The sequence below is a fragment of the Bos mutus genome, chromosome 8, assembly GCF_027580195.1.
Source record: "Bos mutus isolate GX-2022 chromosome 8, NWIPB_WYAK_1.1, whole genome shotgun sequence".
NCBI lineage: Eukaryota > Metazoa > Chordata > Mammalia > Artiodactyla > Bovidae > Bos > Bos mutus.
The window spans coordinates 52,187,654-52,212,161 of NC_091624.1; the positions used below are offsets into that span (position 1 = coordinate 52,187,654).

General features: G+C 50.1%; 3 protein-coding genes across 3 annotated transcripts; all 3 read left to right on the top strand.

The window, feature by feature from the left end:
• Window positions 1-3,937: 3,937 nt before the first annotated feature.
• LOC138988976 (olfactory receptor 13J1-like) lies at window positions 3,938-5,111 on the top strand. Its single transcript, XM_070376110.1, has one exon. It carries the CDS (start codon window positions 4,173-4,175, stop codon window positions 5,109-5,111), a length of 939 nt encoding a protein of 312 aa, XP_070232211.1. The 5' UTR covers window positions 3,938-4,172.
• Window positions 5,112-9,543: 4,432 nt separating this feature from the next.
• On the top strand, window positions 9,544-10,482 carry LOC102284033 (olfactory receptor 13J1). The gene has a single exon (XM_070376111.1). It carries the CDS (start codon window positions 9,544-9,546, stop codon window positions 10,480-10,482), a length of 939 nt encoding a protein of 312 aa, XP_070232212.1.
• An 8,356-nt stretch (window positions 10,483-18,838) lies between these two features.
• On the top strand, window positions 18,839-19,801 carry LOC102269614 (olfactory receptor 2S2-like). The gene has a single exon (XM_014482927.2). The coding sequence runs from the start codon at window positions 18,839-18,841 to the stop codon at window positions 19,799-19,801; it is 963 nt and encodes a 320-aa protein (XP_014338413.2).
• The last annotated feature ends 4,707 nt before the right edge of the window (window positions 19,802-24,508 follow it).

Consider the following 24,508-nt stretch of genomic DNA (forward strand, 5'->3'; position numbering starts at 1 on the left):
CAATTAAGATCTCTAAGTAGACTCTGTGTAATTGGGTCTTTGGGACATCATCCCTGAAGTACCCCAAAGTTTCTAAGCTGGGTGAATTTCCCCTTCTGCCTCTAAATTGCCTTGGGGATGGTGCATTCCCCTGGTGCAGGGAGCTTTGAAAGGTCCCTGCTCCCCAGGAGGCTGTCAGCCAGCATGGGGCTGGGAGCTGATCAGGTGGGCAGTCCCTGGCTGCTGACAGTGAACCACGGGGCACCCTGCTCAGCCTTGAGCCCACCAGAATCTCCTAGTTCTACCAAACCTGACACAGGCTCTCCTGTCCCTGCAGAGAATGGGTTGCCATTGCATTCTAAGTGAAAGTGGTCTACTTCTCCCAAATTCTAAGAGCTCCACTTAACTGTATCATATTGCAAACACTTCACTAAACTCTACGACAGCCTAGGTGTGTCTTCTTAGTTTGGAAAGCTCCAGTAATGTGAAACTCCGGGTCCTGTCCACTGAGGTTCCCTGGCTAGAGGGGGCTCAGACCTGCTTCTTGGACCTGTTTTCTCCTGATTACAGCCAGTGAAGGTTCCTGGTCTCAGAAACATCTTCCAGGAAACAAGGCACATGGATCTGGAAGAGGCTGAAGGTAAGTAAAAAAATGGTGACATGGGGCAGAGGAAAGGGCTGGGATCAGGAGCCCCAGGGAACTCCTGCAGCCCTGGTTTCCCCTCTAACTCACTGTGCAGCACTGGGCAAGCCCCTTCCTTCTTTGAGTTTCATTTCTCCCATACATAACATGGGGTGGTCTTGCTGATCTGCAAGCCCCCTCCCAGTTCAGACAGGTGTCATCCAGGCTAGGAACCGCTTGGATTGAGCAGCCAGCTGCTCACTCCCAATGTGTCTTAGCCTCAGGAAGTGGCAATGGGACAGGAAGAAGTTGGCTGTGGCCAGGCTAGGGGCTTCAGCTTGGCCTTCAGAATCTGGGTGAGAAGCGGAGTGGGAGACCTCCCTGTGGGCTGGTGGGGCTAAGCAACAGGCTGGAAGCCAGTGAGAAAGGTGAGCACCATCCTCCAGGTGCACACACACGGCCATGATGCATACAGGACAGAGGGCTCAGGTGGGCTGGGAGAGGATAAAGGGAGGCTCCCCAGGGGAAGTGGCACTTGAACTGGTTTTCACATAGCATTTGGCCAGAAGATACACTGAAAGACACTGTGGGCTCTGCAAACAAAGCTCCCTGGCCCAGCTCTGGGAAGCAGAGTCCCACAGCCTGCAGCCACATCGCTCCTCCTGGCTCTTCTTGGCACCCAGTCCAGGAGAGAGGGCTGAGCGGCTCAGATTCTCAGGTTCTCAGCACTCAGGCCAGAATGCAGATGAAGCACTGAGCAGGTCTGCTCACCATGTCCAGGGGTCTGAGCTTTCTTTGTGCTCATGGTTCATCCCAGGCAGAGATTGCTCCCCAAGCGCAGGGCTGCTGCTTCTCCTGTGATATGCCCAGGGCCCCTGCCTGGTCTCCACGCACCTCCTCTGTCCTGCCTGGTCCTCTGAAGCTCTGGCCACAGGTCCAAGGGCCTGCTCTACTGGTTGTGTGTGTGTTTGTGTGTGTGCATGTGTGTGTGTGAAAGAGAACAAGAGTGAGTGCCTGCTGCACATACACTCAAGCAAAGGACTGTACATGCACACATGAGCCTGATGTGGTGTGTATACTCACAGGTGAATGTGTGCACCTGGCTGCCAGTCAAGTGTTTGTGCACACAGGCAGGTAGGTGCCTGTGTGGTGGCCTGTGTGGGTGTATGTATCTTCTGACAGGCGTGTCTGCAGCCATTGACTGCAGACAGTTGCCAATGACTTTAGGGGATAAATTCTGTGGTCCGTTGAACTACGCAAAGAAGGAGGCCATGGTCTGACCCAGCCACTGGGGCTGCAGCACAGTGCCCACCACCTCTGTGCCTCCCCAACCCTGGCATGCCTCCTGCTGCCACTGCTACTCTGTCCAGGGTGCCTCTCCAGGAAGCCAGCCTGGAGTTTCCCTGCTGAGACTTGAAGGGAGCTCCCAGCTCACGCTCTGCTGACCCAGCAATGTACATAGAAACAGGTAAAGTGAGGGAAGGCCTTCTATCTGAGATCCCAGGGCAAGGCCAGTGCTCTCTTTGTTGCAGAAATGCCCCTCCGCCTCCGAGGCAGCGCGCAAAGCTCGGGACCCCACGTCTGTGCATGTGAGGGCAGAGTCCACAGGGGCCCCAGCCTGGGCCTGACTGGGTGCTGGAGGCCCAGGGAGACCCAGAGAGAGTCCACATCAGGAAGGATTTTGTGACGCGTCGAGTGGCCTGACAGCAAAAAGAAAAGTGTGTCTAAGGGAGTAACCTTCCCGTCACTAGAGGCATGCCAACAGAAGCAGGATGAGGCTCAGCTAGGAACTGGAGAGGATTTTTATCAGGGAATGGTTGAGGCTTCCTGGCCTGGAGGCACATGTGTTCTCATTCCTTCCGCTAATGCCTAGCACCCTGTCTGGGGTGTGAGAGGAACTCAATCCCTTCTCGATTCTGAAAGCAATAAACATGGTAGGACTAACAGAAGGAAATTGTCTCCCGCAAGGGTGGCATTGAGAGGACTGGTGCCCAGCCCAGACCAGGCTTGGACAGTGTGTCCCACGGGTTCCAAGAGCCCAAAACACGAGGGAAAGTTTAAGTCCTGCTCCTTAGCTGGTGAGAAGATTGGGAGTAGGGGGAGACACTTAGGAGAAAGATGTCCATCTAGGGTGATGAAAGAACAACCAATATTTGGGGTTTAACAGAAGCAAACATCTGCTGTGAGCTCAGTGCAGCTGTCATGCTGTTAGGAGAACAGGATTCTAGACTCATCTTGCCAGGAACCTGCTGTGCAGCCTCAGTTTCCCTACCTGCACAGTGGGAGCTCCAGTGGATTAATCTCTCAGAGCTTATTGCAATTTGATGCCTAGGAGTTCATGAAGCCCAAGGAGCCCTGGGCAAAGGTTAAGAGAAAATAAGAGGCAGGCTGAAAGGCCCATCAAACTTTCACTCAAAAACACATCAGTAGTCAGTTCAGTTGCTCAGACGTGTCCAAATCTTTGTGACCCCATGAACTGCAGCATGCTAGGCTTCCCTGTCCATCATCAATCCCAGTGCTTGCTCAAACTCATGTCTCTTGAGTCAGTGGTGCCATCCAACCATCTCATCCTCTGTCTTCCCTGTCTCCTCCCACCTTCAATCTTTCCCAGAATCAGGGTCTTTGCTAATTAGTCAGCTCTTTCCATCAGGTGGTCAAAGTATTGGTGCTTCAGTTTCAGCATCAGTCCTTCCAATGAATATGGTAAAGATCAATTCTGAAGGTCAATCCGCAGTAGCTGATGAAGCAGGACCTATGGGCTCACAGGTGGATGAGCCCCTAATAGGCTCAGATGCCAGGAGCCCTTCCAATACAAAGCATGTGTGCTTCATGCATGGAGACCAGAGCTGACTGCAGAGGCAAGTCAGAGTTTTGCAGGCTGCGAGATAAATGAGACAGGCATCTCCATCCGTGGGAACAGTATGATACAACTCAAGACTTCCTGAAAGCCAGGAGGACCCTCAGAGACCATCTAGCCCAGTGATTCTCAAAGTGTGGTCCCCTGACCAACAGAACAGCATCACTCAGACTGAATAAGATAGAAACTGTGCTTTCACAAACTTTCCAGGTGATTCCCATGTAATCCTTACAGGTGATTCTAAGATTTGAGGACCTTCCATCCAGCTCATTGTTCCCGAAACTGTGCTGCTAGAATACTTATTTGCAGGAGGTTAACGGGTGCTCTGTAAAAGGAGGATCTATGGTCAAATAAGTTTGGGAACTACCTACTCTCTGCATCACTTTCAGAAAGTCACCAATCACAGTGGTGTGTTAATGACTCTGAGAAGTTCCACAGTAAATTCTTTGCTTTTGATTAATCCAACGTTGTTTCAAATTGCTTTTTCAGATTGCCCACATTTCCATTAACACTCTCTTAGAGAAATTCTGACCCACCTCATTCCTTATTTTTCACGTGGATCTATCGAAGATTGGAAGAAGTATGGGGACTGCCCAGAGTTTCAGAGAGAAAGTGTGTCAGGGCTCAAAAAGGCCCTAGCAATATGCTTCACCCCTGAACCCTGCACCCTCTTTCCCTGCCTCCTAGCCGTGCGTCCCTCCAGAGCTCTGTGATATGGAGCCAGTCAACAGCACAGAGGTGTCTGAGTTCTTCCTGAAAGGATTTTCAGGTTACCCTGCCCTGGAGCACCTGCTCTTCCCTCTGTGCTCAGCCGTGTACCTGGTGACCCTGCTGGGGAACACAGGCATCGTGGCGGTCAGCGTGCTGGATGCCCGCCTGCACACACCCATGTACTTCTTCCTGGGCAACCTCTCCATCCTGGACATCTGCTACACGTCCACTTTTGTGCCCCTGATGCTTGTCCACCTCCTGTCAGCCCAGAAGACCATCTCCTTTCTTGGCTGTGCACTCCAGATGTGTCTGGGTCTGTCTACAGGCTCCACAGAGTGTCTGCTGCTCACCATCATGGCCTATGATCGCTACCTGGCCATCTGCCAGCCCCTTAGGTACCCCGTGCTGATGAGCCACCAGCTCTGCTGGTTGCTGGCGGGAGCCGCCTGGGTCTTCTGTCTCTTCATGTCAGTGACTGAGACAGTCATCGCCATGAGGCTGCCCTTCTGCGGCCACCGTGTGGTCAGTCACTTCGCCTGTGAGATCCTGGCAGTCCTGAAGCTGGCCTGTGGTGACACGTCCATCAGTGAGGTCTTCCTGCTGGTGGGTGCCATCTTGCTGCTGCCCGTGCCCCTGGCCTTCATCTGCCTGTCCTACACACTTATCCTGGCCACCACCCTGAGGGTACCCTCAGCTGCCGGGCGCCGCAAAGCCTTCTCTACTTGCTCAGCACACCTGGCCGTGGTGATGCTTTACTACGGCACCGTTATCTTCATGTACATGAAACCCAAGAGCAAGGAGGCCCGTATCTCTGACGAGGTCTTCACGGTCCTCTATGCTGTGGTCACACCCATGCTGAACCCCGTCATCTACAGCTTGAGGAACAAGGAGGTGAAGGAGGCTGCCAGGAAGGTGTGGGGCAGAATACAGACCTCCAGATGAGGGAGGCCAGGGCTCCTACAGGTTAGCAGCTCAGGTCTGCCTTCACCTACAGAGAGGATGGATAGGGCACAGGGTTGGGGGTCTGGAATCTTCAAGCCAGAAAGGCAGCACCACCTCCCACTGATCCTGCCACAGATCCAAGTCACAATTCCACCTTTGTTCCTTCCCCAGGCAGAGCCCTGGGCCAGCTCTCAGCATCAGTCTCCGCTACTTGACCCCAGCCTCCCGGCTGGACTCAGGATTTCAGTCTTGTTCCAGCCAATCTATCCTCCAAGGGTCATCCAGAGCGATATTTGAGAAAAGTCTATTTGATCATGTCTCTTTCTTGGCTAAAACCACTGAATGGCTCCCAGAGCTCTCAGGATGAAGTGAAAGGGCTTTGCTGGGGGCATTCCAGACCCTGCAGCCTGGCCCTGCTGGACATGACCAATCCCCTTCCCCACCCTGTGCCCCACAGACTCCCTCCTGTCAGCCACACACACCAACCCGGCAGGAGCCTTGTGCTCCCAGCAATACCCGACTCTGTGCCCTTCTTGGTTCTTCCCACAAGGCAGCCCCCACCCAGCACACAGCTCCCTGTGTAAAAGGACTATCTGATCCTCGAGGCCTGTCCTTTTATTTTTAAAATGTAATTCCCTACGCTACACATGAGGTCCTTGTTGTTTTCCTATTTTACATAGAGTACTGTAAATCTGTTAATCCCCAACTCCTGATTTACCCCTCCCCCACCTCAAGGCCCATCTTGAATGACACCTCCTCCAGGAAGCCTCCCCACTCTGCACCTCTCACTGTGCTCCTCCTGCTTTATTTCAGTGTTGCTCTAAGAGCCAGTAATACGGGATTTCACTCTGTCCCAAGGTCTGGCCCTGCCCAACCCCAAGCCCACACCGGTTTCTCAAATGAACAGAAAATACATCAATGTAGGGCAGAGCCTGGGGTCCTCCCCAAATCTGAGCAGAGCTGAGATGAAGTTCACAGATGACAGGCACAGTCTAGTGCCTGGGGAGCTCACAGCAGAGGCAGTGCCAAGGCCCAGCCTCCAAGATTTCCAGCCCAGCCCAGCCCAGGCCCTGGGACGCTGGTCACCGGAGCAGTGGAGGGTCTGGCTTCCTCTGTCGCTTTAGCAGCAGCCGCTCCACTGCCTCCCTGCCGAGCGTCCAGGCTTCATGTGGCCTTGGGGAGACTCTGCTTCACCCGTCTGCAACCCACCTACTAAGACCCTGCCATTTCCACCTCTTCCTGGAGCTCAGCCTCTTCCCAGGTTTGAACACACAGAGAAACGGACTCAGGCTTGACAGCATCTCCATTCCCTGCCCCCTCTGGCCTCAGTGGTACCATCTTGTGTGATGGGAGAGCTCGGCCGCCAAGCAGCAGGCCAGCTCTCCTGCGCCCTGTAGGTAAGCACAGTGCTTGTCTGAGCCCTCAGGTACCCTCCAGTCCATCTTCCTGCTTCCTCTGCTGGTCAGAACAGAGGCACAGTGGAGAGCAGCGCAGCCCGCAGCCCACAGCTGACCAAGCCCGGGCGAAGCTTCTGCAGAGATGTTCTGCTAGGCCTTTGATGCCATGACAGGAGTTTGGACTTTATGCTGTGGGGACGGGAGTTTACAATCACACTTCCTTTTAGCAGGGTCACTGATTAGACACCATACTTCACCCATGAAATTGCAAACAATTTTTCTAACATATATCGCTAACTATAGTACGGTGAAGCAGGTAATATCATACACAGCTGGGGAGGGTGTGAATAAATTTATATGAACTTCCTGCCAAGTAAGTTGTGGGTATCAGTCAAGAGACTTGAAAACTTCACACCCTTTGACCGAACACCTCTACTTTTAGGAACTAGTCAGAGAAAATTGTTACAGGTACAAAGATTTGTCTATTTATCTATTTGTCATTAATCAGAGAGGTATTTTTGGTAATACAAAATTCTAAGACTCATAATGTCCAACTGGGTCAGAATGTGTAAATAAATTCAGGTAGAGCAAAATGATGGATTGTGACACAGCCATTGTAAATCTTATTTTTTGAAGAATAATTGATGATGGAAAATGCTCACACTGTAATTAACATAAAAAAGGTTGAACAAGTAACTTTGTACTCAATATAATCTCAATTTTTTAATGATATTTTCTTAAGGATATATGAATAAGTATGGCAACTCCAGTATATCTGTGTAGGAAAACCCATGGACAGAGTAGCCTGGTGCGCTACAGTCCACAGGGTCACAAAACTCACAAAAAGAGTCAGACACAACTTAGCGGCTGAACTATAACAACAACCCTTCATGAGCACAGGTTCCCACGGCACTCCTGCCAGGAGACACCCCACTTCATAGCCCCCAAGATTCAGGTCCAAGGGCAGGACTGCAGTGAGACCCAGTCTTCAGATTCCTGTCCAGTGTCTCTCCTGTGCCCACCTCACCCAGCCAGGCCCTCCTGGGGCAGCACAGGGAACCTGGAGTCTTTGAAGCCACATTGTGCCAAGTCTGCAAACTTATGTCATTGCAGAGTCTGAACTTTAAATTGGGCAAGGAATACGAGTCCCGGAAGGCAGGGAGCAGGAGAGAGGCCTACATGGCAGGGGGGACCAGGAGGCTGAGCCTCGGGAGCTCGGGGCCTCGATCCTGGCCCACCCCAGCACAGTGTGTCTGCTGGTAATGAACTCAGCACTCCCTCCCCCTGCTCTCCCAAGCCTCAGATCACCTCACCTGGCAGCTTCTCCAGCCACCTGCCTGCCCTAATGTCACTGGACAACAGGTAGGAGGCAAGGAAAATCCATCTAGCATGTTGACTATTCTCCTGAAATCTTCTTTAATCATACAGAAACCAGAATACCTGCTTGGAGAACGGAACAAAGTGATACTACAATATCCACTACCACTTGCTGAATACTTACCCTGTGCAAACGTCCGTGCTAACGCCTTTCACTGAATCCTCAAATTCCCCCACAAGGAAATACTATTTTTATCCCTACAGGTAAGGAGGCTGAGACTGAGAAAGCCATTAGCAAGTGGCAGGTCTCAGACTTGGGCTTGGCGGTCTGACTCCAAAGCCTACACTCACCGTCTCTGCCATCACAGTGTGGAGTGATCCGGGAATCCAGATGCAGGAACTTCTGGGTCATTCTAACAGCAGCTTATTCTTGTGCTCCTCAACTTCCCTTTAAAATCATGTCTGAAGCTTAAAATAAGAATGAAATGGTTCAAACTAGATTTACCAGCCATTGAAACTGACATGATATTTATCTGGGTTGGAAGTTGCTAGAAAGATGAAGGAATATTTCAGGGATGGTACAGAGTGTTAAAAACCACATATTGAATAATTCCATTTCACACAAGGAGAAACTCAACGAAGGTCATAGAGCAGAAGGGGAACAAGGGCAAGAATCAAACCTGGACCCCTCACTCCCAGTCTAGGGCTCCTTCCAGGGCATCACCTTGCCTCTCAGAAGGGCTACAAGTGGGGAGAGAGTTAGACAGTGATTGTCTGTGAACCTGACTTTCCAGGACATGATGGAATGAGAGTATTGGTGCTTCAGTTTCAGCATCAGTCCTTCCAATGAATATGGTGAGGATGAATTCTGAAGGTCAATCCACAGTAGCTGATGAGCAGGATTTATGGGCTCACAGGTGGAGGAGCCCCTAATAGGCTCAGAGGCCAGGAGCCCCTCAATACAAAGCACGTGTGCTTCATGCATGGAGACCAGAGCTGACTGCAGAGGTAAATCAGAGTTTTGCGGGCTGGGGGATAAATGAGACAGGCATCTTCATCCGTGGGAACAGTATGATACAATTCAAGGCTTCCTGAAAGCCAGGAGGACCCTCAGAGACCATCTAGCCCAGTGATTCTCAAAGTGTGGTCCCCTGACCAACAGAACAGCATCACTCAGACTGAATAAGATAGAAACTCTGTTTTCACAAACTTTCCAGGTGATTCTCATGTAATCCTTACAGGTGATTCTAAGATTTGAGGACCTTCCATCCAGCCCATTGTTCCCAAAACTGTGCTGCTAGAATACTTATTTGCAGGAGGTTAACGGGTGCTCTGTAAAAGGAGGATCTATGGTCAAATAAGTTTGGGAACTACCTGCTCTCTGCATCACTTTCAGAAAGTCACCAATCACAGTGGTGTGTTAACGACTCTGAGAAGTTCCACAGTAAATTCTTTGCTTTTGATTAATCCAACGTTGTTTCAAATTGCTTTTTCAGATTGCCCACATTTCCATTAACACTCTCTTAGAGAAATTCTGACCCACCTCATTCCTCATTTTACGTGGATCTATCGAAGATTGGAAGAAGTATGGGGACTGCCCAGAGTTTCAGAGAGAAAGTGTGTCAGGGATCGAAAAGCCCTAGCAATACGCTTCACCCCTAAACCCTGCACCCTCTTTCCCTGCCTCCCAGCCGTGTGTCCCTCCAGAGCTCTGTGATATGGAGCCAGTCAACAGCACAGAGGTGTCTGAGTTCTTCCTGAAAGGATTTTCAGGTTACCCTGCCCTGGAGCACCTGCTCTTCCCTCTGTGCTCAGCCGTGTACCTGGTGACCCTGCTGGGGAACACAGGCATCGTGGTGGTCAGCGTGCTGGATGCCCGCCTGCACACACCCATGTACTTCTTCCTGGGCAACCTCTCCATCCTGGACATCTGCTACACGTCCACTTTTGTGCCCCTGATGCTTGTCCACCTCGTGTCAGCCCAGAAGACCATCTCCTTTCTTGGCTGCGCACTCCAGATGTGTCTGAGTCTGTCTACAGGCTCCACAGAGTGTCTGCTGCTCACCATCATGGCCTATGATCGCTACCTGGCCATCTGCCGGCCCCTTAGGTACCCCGTGCTGATGAGCCACCAGCTCTGCTGGTTGCTGGCGGGAGCCGCCTGGGTCTTCTGTCTCTTTATGTCAGTGACTGAGATAGTCATCGCCATGAGGCTGCCCTTCTGCGGCCACCGTGTGGTCAGTCACTTCGCCTGCGAGATCCTGGCAGTCCTGAAGCTGGCCTGTGGTGACACGTCCATCAGTGAGGTCTTCCTGCTGGTGGGTGCCATCTTGCTGCTGCCCGTGCCCCTGGCCTTCATCTGCCTGTCCTACACGCTTATCCTGGCCACCACCCTGAGGGTACCCTCAGCCGCCGGGCGCCGCAAAGCCTTCTCTACTTGCTCAGCACACCTGGCCGTGGTGATGCTTTTCTATGGCACCGTCATCTTCATGTACATGAAACCCAAGAGCAAGGAGGCCCGTATCTCTGACGAGGTCTTCACGGTCCTCTGTGCTGTGGTCACACCCATGCTGAACCCCGTCATCTACAGCCTGAGGAACAAGGAGGTGAAGGAGGCTGCCAGGAAGGTGTGGGGCAGGATACAGACCTCCAGGTGAGGGAGGCCGGGGCTCCTGCAGGTTAGCAGCTCAGGTCTGCCTTCCCCTACAGAGAGGATGGATAGGGCACAGGGTTGGGGGTCTGGAATCTTCAACCCAGAAAGGCAGCACCACCTCCCACTATTCCTGCCACAGATCCGAGCTCACAATTCCGCCTTTGTTCCTTCCCCAAGCAAAAGCCCTGGGCCAGCTCTCAGCTTTAGTCCCCGCGTCTTCCCATCAGCCTCCCTGCTGTCCTCAAAATTTCAGTCTTGTTCCTCTCAATGTATCCTCCAAGGGTCATCCAAAGGGTTATTTCGGAAAGGTCTATTTGATCATGATTCTCTTGGCTGAAACCCCTGAATGGCTCCCAGAGCTCTCAGGATGAAATGAAAGAGCTTCACTGGGGGCATTCCAGACCCCTGTAGCCTGGCCCTGCTGGTCATGACCAATCCCCTTCCCCACCCTGTGCCCCACAGATTCCCTCCTGTCAGCTGCACACACTAACCCGGCAGAAGTTGCGCCCAGTAATGCCCGTCTCTGTGTCCTTCTTGGTTCTTCCCACAAGGCAGCCCCCACCCAGCACACAGCTCCATGTGTAAAAGGACTGCCTGATCCTCGAGGCCCATCTTTATATTTTTAAAATGAAATTCCCTAAGCTACACATGGGGTCCTTGTTGTTTTCCTATTTTACATAGAGTACTGTAAATCTGTTAATCCCCAACTCCTGATTTACCCCTCCCCCACCTCAAGGCCCATCTTGAATGACACCTCCTCCAGGAAGCCTCCCCACTCTGCACCTCTCACTGTGCTCCTCCTGCTTTATTTCAGTGTTGCTCTAAGAGCCAGTAATACGGGATTTCACTCTGTCCCAAGGTCTGGCCCTGCCCAACCCCAAGCCCACACCGGTTTCTCAAATAAACAGAAAATACATCAATGTAGGGCAGAGCCTGGGGTCCTCCCCAAATCTGAGCAGAGCTGAGATGAAGTTCACAGATGACAGGCACAGTCTAGCACCTGGGGAGCTCACAGCAGAGGCAGTGCCGTGGCCCAGCCTCCACAATTTCCAGCCCAGCCCAGGCCCTGGGACGCTGGTCACCGGAGCAGTGGAGGGTCTGGCTTCCTCTGTCGCTTTAGCAGCAGCCACTCCACTGCCTCCCTGCCGAGCGTCCAGGCTTCATGTGGCCTTGGGGAGACTCTGCTTCACCCGTCTTCAACCCACCTACTAAGACCCTGCCATTTCCACCTCTTCCTGGAGCTCAGCCTCTTCCTAGGTTTGAACACACAGAGGAAACAGACTCAGGCTTGACAGCATCTCCATTCCCTGCCCCCTCTGGCCTCAGTGGTACCATCTTGTGTGATGGGAGAGCTCGGCCACCGAGCAGCAGGCCAGCTCTCCTGCGCCCGGTAGGTAAGCACAGTGCTTGTCTGAGCCCTCAGGTACCCTCCACTCTGTCTTCCTGCTTCCTCTGCTGGTCAGAACAGAGGCACAGAGGAGAGCAGCGTAGCCCGCAGCCCACAGCTGACCAAGCCCGGGCGAAGCTTCTGCAGAGATGTTCTGCTAGGCCTTTGATGCCATGACAGGAGTTTGGACTTTATGCTGTGGGGACGGGAGTTTACAATCACACTTCCTTTTAGCAGGGTCACTGATTAGACACCATACTTCACCCATGAAACTGGCAAAGAACTTTTCTAACATATATCGCTAACTATAGTGCGGTGAAGCAGGTAATATCATACACAGCTGGGGAGGGTGTGAATAAATTTGTATGAACTTCCTGCCAAGTAAGTTTGGGTATTAGTTAAGAGACATGAAAACTTCACATTCTTTGACCCAACACCTCTAGTTTTAAGAATTACTCAGAGAAAATTGTTACAGGTACAAAGATTTGTCTATTTATCTATCTATATGTCATTAATCACAGAGGTATTTTTGGTAACAAAAAATTGTAAGACTCATAATGTCTAACTGGGGCAGAATGTGTAAGTAAATTCTGGTGGAGCCCAATGATGGACTGTGACCCAGCCATTGTAAATCTTATTTTTTGAAGAATAATTGATGATGGAAAATGCTCGCACTGTAATGAACATAAAAAAGGTAGAACAAGTAGCTTTGTACTCAATATAATCTCAATTTTTTAATGATATTTTCTTAAGGATATATGGATAAGTATGTATAAAGAAATTCCTGGAAAATTAGGACAAAATATTAACTTACAAATGTTTCCTAAAGGTGATGGATTTACAGATTAATATTGCCTTCTGAATTATTCTTTCCAACCTTGTTCAATACTTCTAAAATGAACATGAGTTAGAACTTAAAAGATAGTATTATTTGTGAGAAATGGAAGATCACGTGGCTCCAGATAGAGCACAGAGGGGAAGCGCCCGTGCCTGAGGACAGGAAGTGAGGAAGCGGGGATGGGGCCTGAGCCAGGTGGGCGGTCAGGCAGAGACAGCATGGAGCTCATGTCCTGGGGACATCGGGCTGAAGGCAGAGATGGCTGAGAAAGGAGGAGACTATGCATTGATGCTTGAGCTTCTGGGTTTTCTGGGTGTATATCGTATCACCCTGAGAGACGCCCTGAGAGATAAGGAAGACAAGAGTAGGCTGGAGGTGGCAGGAGGGATGGGGGGAGCTTGTCTGTGGGCATCCACGGAGTGGCAAGACGGTCCCGTTCCTCAGCAGTTAGAAAACAAGCGGTGACAGTCTTCCAATGTTTTATTTCGACCTGTGTTCTTGACAAAAAGATATTCCCAGAGACATATCACAGTTTATTCAGAAAATGTGCAATTGCTGCCGCATTATTTAAGGCTGTTTTTAGTCCTAAGCTCTGTCAAGTTGTCATCGTTTCTTGTGAAGGAAAGAGAAAGGCACAGGAAGGGAAACATGAAAGGGGACCTGGAGAAACTCACACACCCAGCGCAATCACTGACTTCACATCCATCACAGGGCCCCAGGGCCTCACCCTGTACAGCAATTCCCTTTCCTTAACCTTCCCTGGTGGCTCAGTGGTCAAGAACCTGCCTGCCAGTGCAGGAGACACAGTTTCGATTCTTGGGTGGAAGATCCCCTGGAGAAGGGAATGGCAACTCCAGTATTTCTGTGTAGGAAAAGCCCATGGACAGAGTAGCCTGTTGGGCTACAGTCCACAGGGTCACAAAACTCACAAAAAGAGTCAGACACAACTTAGCGGCTGAACTATAACAACAACCTTTCATGAGCACAGGTTCCCACAAAACTCCTGCCAGGGGACACCCCACTTCATAGCCCCCAAGGTTCAGGTCCAAGGAGCAGGGCTGCAGTGAGACCCAGTCTTCAGATTCCTGTCCAGTGTCTCTCCTGTGCCCACCTCACCCAGCCAGGCCCTCCTGGGGCAGCACAGGGAACCTGGAGTCTCTGAAGCCACATTGTGCCAAGTCTGCAAACTTGTGTCATTGCAGAGTCTGAACTTTAAATTGGGCAGGGAATACGAGTCCCGGAAGGCAGGGAGCAGGAGACATGCCTACGTGGCAGGGGACCAGGAGGCTGAGCCTCGGGAGCTCGGGGCCTCGATCCTGGCCCACCCCAGCACAGTGTGTCTGCTGGTAATGAGCTCAGCACTCCCTCACCCTGCTCTCCCAAGCCTCAGATCACCTCACCTGGCAGCTTCTCCAGCCACCTGCCTGCCCTAATGTCACTGGACAACAGGTAGGAAGCAAGGAAAATCCATCTAGCATGTTGACTATTCTCATGAAATCTTTTTTCATCATACAGAAACCAGAATACCTGCTTAGAGAAGGGAACAAAGTCACACTATAATATCCACTTCACTTGCTGAATACTTACCCTGTGCAAACATCCGTGCTAACACCTTTCACTGAATCCTCAAATTCCCCCACAAGAAAATACTATTCTTATCCCTACAGGTAAGGAGGCTGAGACTGAGATAGCCAATAGCAAGTGGCAGGTCTCAGACTTGGGCTTGGCGGTCTGACTCCAAAGCCCACACTCACCGGCTCTGCCATCACAGTGTGGAGTGATCCAGGAATCCAGATGAGGGAATTTCTGGGTCATTCTAACAGGAGCTTTTTCTTCTGCTCCTCAACTTCCTTTTAAAATCATGTCTGAAGCTTAAAATAAGAATGAAATGGTTCAAACTAGATTTACCAGCCAATGAAACTGACATGATATTTATCTGGGTTGGAAGTTGCTAGAACGATGAAGGAATATTTCGGGGATGGTACAGAGTGTAAGAAACCACATATTGAATGATTCCATTTCACACAAGGAGAAACTCAATGAAGGTCATAGAGCAGAAGGGGAACAAGAACAAGAATCAAACCTGGACCCCTCACTCCCAGTCTAGGGCTCCTTCCAGGGCATCACCTTGCTTCTCAGAAGGGCTACAAGTGGGGAGAGAATTAGACAGTGATTGTCTGTGAACCTGACTTTCCAGGACATGATGGAATGACAGACCTGTCAAACAGATGCTAGAGTGGTTTCCTGAGTCTACTGCAAAACACCATTGTCCCAAAATGCTCTGCAGCATGTCTGGTCCTCCTCCTCTGGGCATTTGTAGGATTACACAGGGCAGCAGGCTGTGGACAGATGGGACACATGTTGCTTCTGGGTTGGACCAGTGACCTGCTGGTGTGAGATTCTCCTGTGTTCTTCCCCAGCTGTGAGAACTGGTGATGTCCCAGAGGGTGGAGCCAGGGCCTCTTAGGATGACAACCTGGAACAGAGCCCCCTGAAAACCTGCAATGGATATGAAGGGTGAAAACTAAACCTCTGTCCTGCTAAGTCACTAAAATCCTGAGGTTGTGTGTTACTGCAGCAAGACTCTGCTCATCTTTTTTTTCCCACTGTAAGATCTTTTTGATTTTAAACTTTAAGCTTTTTATTTTGTATTGGGGTATAGCTGATGAACAATATTGAGGTAGTTTCAGGTGAACAGGGAAGGGACTCAGTCATTCAGATACAAGGACCCATTCTCCCCTCCCCTCCCCACCATCCAGGCTGGCAAATAACATTGAGTACAATTCCATCTGTTGTGCAATACGTCCTTGTTAGTTATCCATTCTGAAAATAGCCAAAACTCAGCTCATCTTGATGGACCAAGAGAGCTACAGTTGCTGTCTGTGGTGCCAGCCTGAGCCCATGTTGCAGTCCAAGCTGGCAGTAACCTGGCAGCATGGTGTTTTCTAGACAGAGTCTTATTTCTTTGGGGTGACAAGCCTACAGCTTCATGGGCTATTTCTGATTTCCATGAATGTGTTCTGATCAGATGCTTAAATTGCAAGGAAACCCACCTGTCTCCTCATTTAGCTCTTGAGAGGGAGCAGTTGTTCTTGCATGGAGGAGATGGCACCCCCAAAGCTCTCGTCCTTGTGATCACATCCTGTGTGTGCACATGGGGGAAAGGAGAAGGAGGGTGATCTCAAGGTAGGAAATCGGGGATCAGGATTTTAGCAGAAGGAAAGCACTGGATCTTAAACAGCAGCTCCTGTGTGGGGTGCTGGGAGGTTGGGGTAAACTGGACACAGCCCTTTGATTTCCGTGGCTCACAGTCTATTATATAAGAGAGAATGACACACACAACAAACCGTGCTAATGACTGTGTGAGCATCACGGTGTCAGGATGGTCAGTGCTGTGGAGACATCTGAGAGGGCAGCCCCAGGGAGGAGGTGGGTGTGAGCTGAGCCTTGGAGGATGAGTACAGAGAGAAAGGTGCTCCAGCCTGAGGAAAGCAGAAGAAAGGGAGGGGACAGGAGCCGGTGGGGTTTGTCCACCAATGGGGAGTGTGGTCTGCTGAGGTGGGGAGGCATGCCCGAAGGCGCAGGAGGTGAGGCGGGTTGAGGGGAGGCCAGAGCCTGATGACAAAGCCCTCCGATGTCCATGCCATTCCCACTTGGTCTCTCTGATGGAGACAAGTTTGGGGAGAGAAATGCAGAGTCAGGTGGTTTCCTACCATTTACTTGCCTGAAAACACCCCCACTCCTGTGTCCAGTGTCGGAATTGGAGGTTATCAGGACTCTTGGACATAGACAAAGGCCTTATACTTGAATCTGAAATGAAGCTGTGGACTTAATCCAGCCACATGAAGTCATAACCTGGGAGAGACCTGCCCTTTTAACTTCTGCTTTCCAGACCTCAAGTTTTACTCTGTCTTTACATTCCAGACTCAAAGAGAATCTAGATGTTTCTAAAGCCAAGTGAGAGGAGGGAATAGGATCAAGGTCACCAAGAGAAAGGGGATGCCTGCAAACACTGCGAGGGAAGAAGGCACATAAGCCTCTGCTGTGTCGCCAGCACTCAGTGCATAGTAGGTGCTCCATAATAATATCCTGGATGTGCGAATTAATAAGCCATCACACTCAGGCAGTTATTCACCTGTTTGCCAAACTTCAGCAAGAGAATCCCTACCTTCAAATGTTTGCATGGGTAAGATTTACAGTCAATGACTGATCCAGATTAATCACCTACCCCATATGATCCAGAAACTTCCTTAACAATATCACCCTGATTTAGGCTGGAGGAAGGAAAACCAGCACAAGCTCTGGGGAGAGAGGGAGTCCTGACAGATGCTGGAGGTCTTGTCTGGGAGGAGGGGAGCACTGATCCAGCAGGTGCCATGGTTGAAGGCACAGTCTCTGACCTGAAGCCTTGCCGCTAGGTGATTTACCAGTACTTTTTTATGTGAGTCTCATCTGGACTACACAGAATCACTTTTCAAAAGGAAATTGAGGCTCACAGGCCAAGTGACTTGGTCAATATTGGAGAGCTATACTTAGTTATGAAGCTGTCATGCAGTGCTGGGTTTTTGAACTGACTGTCTGTTGACTGACTGGCCTTGGAAGCATTCACAGTATGAGGTGCCTGGACAAAGTAGACAGAGTCTGCTCTCAGGTGTGACAGAGGAGCCAGGTGTGCAGCACAAGAACAGGGAGGATGGCCAAGGGCTGTGGGAGGAAGAAGGGAGCAGACAACTGTGCAGGGGGCAGGTGGGAGAGGAGGAGAGAGGAGCTGGGCTCTGAAGAGGACAAGAAGCATCCCCCTAGTGGGGAGGAGAGGGAGGACAGGCCTTCAAAAGGGAACTTCTTGGGCAAAGGTATAGCTCTGGGGACAGACATGGTTTATTTAGGAAGAGTAAGCTCACCGGCTGATATGAACGATAGATGCAATTCTACAGGAAGAATGAGAGGGAGGGAACCATTGCTGAAGGACAGAGAGGACTCTAATGTTGTCATAGGACATTGGCCTCACGTCCATCAAGGAGTGAAGAGATGGAGGGAGGGATGATTTGATCTTCTGACAAGTTAAAGTTCACTATCAGCTCCTATTTATCCCTAAGAGCAGGGGGTCACCTGGGCCACAAGACAGCTGTCCATCTGACACTTGACACTTGGCTCCCTTCAGACACTGGCATTTCCCAAGGGGCTGAGCCCACCTCAGAAGAGACATGGAGGCTCCTGGGTAAAGACTGTGGCCGCTTCCCACCTCCCTTTATAGAGTGGGTCAGTGACCCAGGACACCTCTGCCAGATTAGAACCTGCATTTCCCTCCTCTGTAATATTATTGTCAATATCATTTATTCTAAAAAGCTATATGGAGGCCAAGAAGAGACTCAAATGGCTTTTATGACCAGAGTTAAATGTTGTGACCAGTGGCTCTATTGGGATAAGTATGTTCTTGTATATTCTTTTAAAAATCAATTCATGGTCTGTGATCTTAAGGAGAGACACCTGAATAAGGCTGTACATCCTATGCAGTAGAAATGTTCAACCTTTATGCCCAAAGGAATGAGGTGACCATCATTCAAAACCCATCTGCCTTCCCAAGCTCATCTCATTTAATTTGAGAAAGAGGAGCAGCACTTGTTATAATTGTGGCATCTTTTGTTCACTTAGTTTTCTTACTGATATAGCCCAGCACCTAAACACCCTGCACAGGGTAGGCACTGTCAAATCCTCAGTAAGTGAATGAATCTGAAATCCTATGGGCATCATTCAGCCATATGAAGTCATAACCTAGAAAACGTGCTTTCTCTTAACAGCCAAGAACACTGCAGATTCAAAAGGAGCTCAAGAAACAAGAATTTATTCTCTTGTCTCCCCTAGGGCAGCCTGGGGAGAAGAGAGAAGAGCCTAGAAGTATGAATGGACCCCATCTCCTATAACTTACACCAGAACTACAGAACAGAGAGAGTTGGCTTGCAGACCTGAAGTCCACTCTCTCATTATAACGAAGGTGAACCTGAGTTCCAGAGGCAGGGCTGAGTCACCCCAAGTAACACATCCATGTTGCTTGGCTCCCAGGCCCACTGGTGCTTAATCCAACATCTTCGTGGAACAGACGGGAAAAGAGGGAGAATGAGATGGATGGAGAGTGAGATGAATGGGGCAAACCAGACAGTCATGACAGAGTTTGTCCTGCTGGGACTACACGAACACCACAACCTACAGATGGTCCTGTTTGTGCTCTGCCTGGGCATCTACTCTGTGAACGTGCTGGGGAACGCCCTCCTCATTGAGCTGAACATGCTGGACCCCCGCCTGCACACCCCCATGTACTTCTTCCTCAGCAACCTCGCCCTTATGGACATCTCTGGCACATCCTCCTTCATGCCTCTCATGCTGGTCAACTTCCTGGAAACCCAGAGCACCATCTCCTTCCCTGGCTGTGCCCTGCAGATGTACCTGACCCTGGCGCTGGGCACCACAGAGTGTGTGCTCTTGGCCATGATGGCGTGTGACCGGTACGTGGCCATCTGCCAGCTGCTTCACTACTCAGAGCTCATGAACCAGCAGACGTGCACGTGGATGGCGGTGTTGAGCTGGGGAGCAGGCTTTGCCAACTCCCTTCTCCATTCCATTCTCACCTGGAGCCTCCCCTTCTGTGGCCACAATATCATCAACCACTTCTTCTGTGAGATCTTGGCAGTGCTGAAACTAGCCTGTGGGGACATCTCTCTCAATGCACTGATATTAACGGTGGCTTCAGCTGTTGTGACACTGCCCCCGCTGCTGCTCATCTTCCTGTCCTACGTGTTCATCCTTACTACCATCCTGAGGGTGCCCTCTGCTGCCAGCCGGCACAAAGCCTTCTCTACCTGCTCTGCCCACCTCACAGTGGTGGTGATTTACTATGGGACTATCTCCTTCATGTACTTCAAGCCCAAGGCCAAGGACCTCTACTTGGATAAGCTTCTTGCATTGTTCTACGGGGTCGTGATGCCCTCGCTTAACCCCATCATCTACAGCCTAAGGAATGCAGAGGTGAAGGCTGCTGCCATAGCTCTGTTGAGAGGAGACCTTCTCTCCAGGAAGATGGCCTGCTTTCCTGTTGTTCTCTAAGTCCATCAGGCAGGTGTGTGTGTGCTGAGTCGCTTTAGTCCTGGCCAAATCTTTGGGAATCTATGAGCTCTAGTCCGCCAGCCTTCTTTGCCCATGGCACTCTTCAGGCAAGAATACTCGAGTGGGTTGCCAGGTCCTCTTCCAGGGGATCTTCCCAACCTAGGTATTGAACCAGGAACTCTTATGTCTCCTGTATTGGCAGGGAGGTTCTTTACCACTCGCGCCACTGGGGGAACTAGTTATACTGTGGCGTGACTTCAAAATTGCAGAGGCTTAAAAACACAAAGGTTCTTTTTCTTGCTACTCTCCAGGTCCATCAGAGGTTGGATGGGGGATCTACTTCATCTTTTTCATCCTGTGGGCCTCAAGATGATAAAGCATCTGCCTTATGCACACTACTGGTCAAATGGCAAAAGAAGAAGAGAAGATGACAAAGCCTGTGTGGATTCTTTCAGCTCCCACTCAGAAATGACCTGGTACTTCCACTTCTACCTCCTTGGCCAATCATTCAAGGCACAGGCCAGAGCAGACACCAAGGCCTGGGGATGCCCACCTACCCCATTTCTGGAGGGAGGGGGAACACTAAGGAATCCTGAAGAGCCTGGTGACAATGCCACTACCCTACCATCAACCCAGGAGCTACTAGAGGTTTCTAGAGCTTCCATTCTCTGGCCAGCTGTGTCTCACTGGCTGCTTCCAGGTTAATCAACCCAGGGAGCACTGCTTAGCTGGCTTGTGGTGACTCTGGACTGGAGTATACAGCTAGGTTTCCACCGGCCCTCCAAGAGCTTTCTTTGCTCTCAGGTTCTGGGTTCAGGTTGAGCACAAGAGAATCTGGAAGAGGTAGAAAGGCAGAGGCAAGGCCGTGCTGAGGTGGTAGAGCCCTCACTTGCTGTCAGTGCAGCCCCTCGGGCTCCTGCCAGGCCACCTGCACCCGCTCTGAGGCCCGAGAGAAGGGAGCTCCAATGCAGAGAGTGCCAGCTCCTCCTGTGAGTCACCAGTGTCACTGAGTCCAAGGCAGCGAGGGCCAGACACGAGTTCCAGTGTGTCCTCCTGGGTGCTGGTCTGTCCCCACCTGCCCCTTCATGCAACCCGAGCGCAGCTTCAGACCTGACACCAAGTGCAAAGGCCCAGCATGGCACAGGCTTCTCCTACAGCTCCCGCAAATGACAGCTCTGTTCTCCACAACAAAGCTTTACATCATTCACACTGGTCCTGCTACTTTGGCTGGATTCTGGCTGATTCACCACCCAAGAACCTATGCTTGCTCCCCATTATCAGAGCAGGAAGATCACATTCTTCAGCTGAGTCCTCGGGACTCCAGAAAAGAGCCCCCACTTTGTGAGCCTGATGTTCTACTCACCCCCGCACACCACCAACCCCTCTCCACACTGTCGGTACTCCCCACATCTCTGTATGCTGTTCATGCTGTTCTTTGGGGAGATCTGGGACTTTTATTCAAGCCACCTTAGACACCATCACTTGAACACAGCCTTTCCTAGCTTTTTAAAGGGGCTCTTCTTTGTGTCCCACCACACTTTGTTGGCACAGTTTGTTTGCTATGTAAACCTTTCTGACTGATGTTGAGGCTGAAACTCCAATACTTTGGCCACCTGATGCAAAGAACTGACATTTCAAAAGACCCTGATGCTGAGAAAGATTGAAGACAGGAGGAGAAGGGGACAACAGTGGATGAAATGGTTGGATGGCATCACCAACTCAATGGGCATGAGTTTGAGTAAACTCCGTGAGTTGGTGATGGACATGGAGGCCTGGCATGCTGCAGTCCATGGGGTCACAAAGAGTCGGACACGACTGAGTGACTGAACTGAACTGAAGCCCTTCTGCTTTGTGTCCACAATGTTTCATAACAATGTGGGTGCCTAAGGACAGGACTCTTTAGGGGCTTGTCTCTGCAGCTCCACAGAGCTTTCCCAACAGAAGGTTATTGAACTGTCACTCAAATACGCAGATGACACCACCCTATTGGCAGAAATTGAAGAGGAACTAAAGAGCCTCTTGATGAAGGTGAAAGAGGAGAGCAAAAAAGCTGGTTTAAAACTCAACATTCAAAAAACAAAGATCATGGCATCCAGTCCAATCACTTCATGGCAAACAGATGAGGAAACAATGGAAACAGTGACAGAATATTTTCTTGGGCTCCAAAAATCACTGTATATGGTGACCACAGCCATGAAATTCAAAGACACTTGGCGACTTGGAAGAAAAACTATGACAAACCTAGACAGCATATTACAAAGCAGACACATTACTTTGCCGACAAAGGTTTGTCTAGTCAAAGCTGTGGTTTTTCCAGTAGTCGTGTATGGATGTGAGAGTTGTGCCATAAAGAAAGCGGAGCACCAAAGAATTGATACTTTTGAACTGTGGTGTTGGAGAAGACTCTTGAGAGTCCCTTGGACAGCAAGGAGATCAAACCAATCAATCCTAAAGGCAATCAATCCTGATATTCATTGGAAGGACTGATGCTGAACCTGAAGCTCCAATATTTTGGACACCTGATGCGAAGAACTGACTCATTGGGAAAGACGCTGATGCTGGGAAAGGTTGGAGGCAGGAGGAGAAGGGGAAGACAGAGGATGAGATGGTTGGACGGCATCACCAACTCAATGGACATGAGTTTGAGTAAGCTCTGGGAGTTGGTGATGGGCAGGGATGCCTGGCATGCCACAGTCCGTGGAATCACAGGAGTTGGACACGACTGAGCAACTGAACTGAACTGAATTGAACTGTCACTCAAAAGCCCTCACATGTCACATCTGGGGACTGGATCCTGTGCTGTACTAAGCAGTCAGGGGCTTAGTCTGAACAGACACGAGTGGGGAGCAAAAGTATCTCATGGTGACAGCCCTGCCTTCTAGGAAGTCACTGAAACAAGTCAGGAGACAGCAAAGGACCACCATTTGGGGAGCCAGGAGACCACGGTTCCAGACGTGCTTCAGTTGCTTTTCCCAGCAAGGTGTTCCTGCTGGCCCTTCCCCTCCAGGAATCCCAAAGGCACCTCACACTTAAACTGCCCACAGCTGAACTCATCCCTCTGCCCCTAAAGGTCTGTCACCCTCTCAGGGAACAGCACCAAAACTCCCTAAGTCACCCAGCCAGAAACCAGGCAGTCATCAGAGGCATATATATCTCACGCTCACCACGCCACACATCCAATCCATCACCACGGCCCAGAGCAGCCACCTCACAGCAGCTCCTGGTCAGTCCTCTCCTTCCTCTGATGTCACTGTCACCTCCTCTCTCTCTCAGATAGTGAAACAGCTGTGCCAGACTCTAAAATCCATCCTCTGCACTAAAAAAAAAAAAAAAAAATCTTTCTGAGAAAAGAAAACAAAAAATCACACCAATCTGATCATACTACACACTTGCTTAAATCCCTCCAATGTCACCATTGCTCATAGGATAAAAGCCAGACCATCTACCGGCCCAACCTCATCACTGCTTGCTTATTTCCACCACACACCACACACACACACATTCCAGACACACTAAACTAGTCCCAGTTTCCCCATGAACATCATGCCCCTTCTGGCCTCTCTGTCTTCCCCTTGCTGTTGCCTCTCATGTCCAAACACCTCTGGCCCTTTAGCTAACTTATATTGGACACTTATCACACACCAGGCTAGGCACTGTACTAGTGTCCTCAGGGCTTTACTGGCTGGGGACCAGATGGGATGATGCAAATCTCATGTGAGGAATGCAGTATGCACACTAGGGGCCAGAGAGACCACCTCCCCAATATCTTGGCATTATGGAAATTCATTCAGTTCTCACTCAGTGCCCACACCCACCCCCCTTCCAGAAAGCCCCTTCTGATCCCTCCTTCCTGGGTGAGGTCTGTCTCAGCTCTGTCTCCCTCTTCAGGGCCTTCTGTGCTATGCTGACTGTGTCCTGAATCCCAGCTATTTAAGTTATGGGTATGCATCAAGAGATTTCAAAACACCAAACCTTCTGACCCAACCCCTATACTTCTAGGAAATACTCTGAGAAAATTACTAGAGGTGCAAAGATTTCTATATGGGTATTAATCCGAGAGTTATTTGCGGTAAAAAAAAAAAAAATTGTAAAACTCTTCAAGCGCAACCATAGCAGAATGTTTAAATAAATCCTGGTGGAGCCCAATCATAGATTGTGACCCAGCCATTAGAAATCTTATATTTTTAAGAATATTTGATGGTTTGAAATGTTCACACTGTAATTAACAGAAAAAGGCAGAACAAATAAGTTTGTATTCCATATAATCCCACTTTTTAAAGGTATTTTTCTTATGGATATATGAATAAGTATGTCTATAGAGTATTATGGAAAACTATAAAAAATATGGCTAACAATTGATTCCTCTGGGAGATGGGATTACCGATAAATACTATTTTCCTGATTATTCTTTCCAGTAATGGTCAATACTTCTAAAATGAACATGGTTTTGAATTTTAAAAAATATTATGTTTAAGAAATGGAAGATCATGTGGCTTCAGATAGAGCACAGAGTAGAAAGGCGCCCGCCCAAGGGCAGGAAGTGAGGAAACACCGATGGGGCCTGACCCAGGTGGGCAGTCAGGCAAAGAGGGTGGAGCTGAGAAAGCTTGGGGACAGTCAACTGATGGCAGAGGTGGCTGAGGGAGGAGGGGACTGTAGGGCCATGACAGGCTTCTGGGTTATTTGGGCCGATAGTGCTCTATGCTG

Excerpts from the sequence above, each read along its gene's own strand:
- LOC138988976 (XM_070376110.1), top strand. The coding sequence starts at position 4,173 with ATGGAGCCAGTCAACAGCACAGAGGTGTCTGAGTTCTTCCTGAAAGGA.
- LOC102284033 (XM_070376111.1), top strand. The coding sequence starts at position 9,544 with ATGGAGCCAGTCAACAGCACAGAGGTGTCTGAGTTCTTCCTGAAAGGA.
- LOC102269614 (XM_014482927.2), top strand. The coding sequence starts at position 18,839 with ATGAATGGGGCAAACCAGACAGTCATGACAGAGTTTGTCCTGCTGGGA.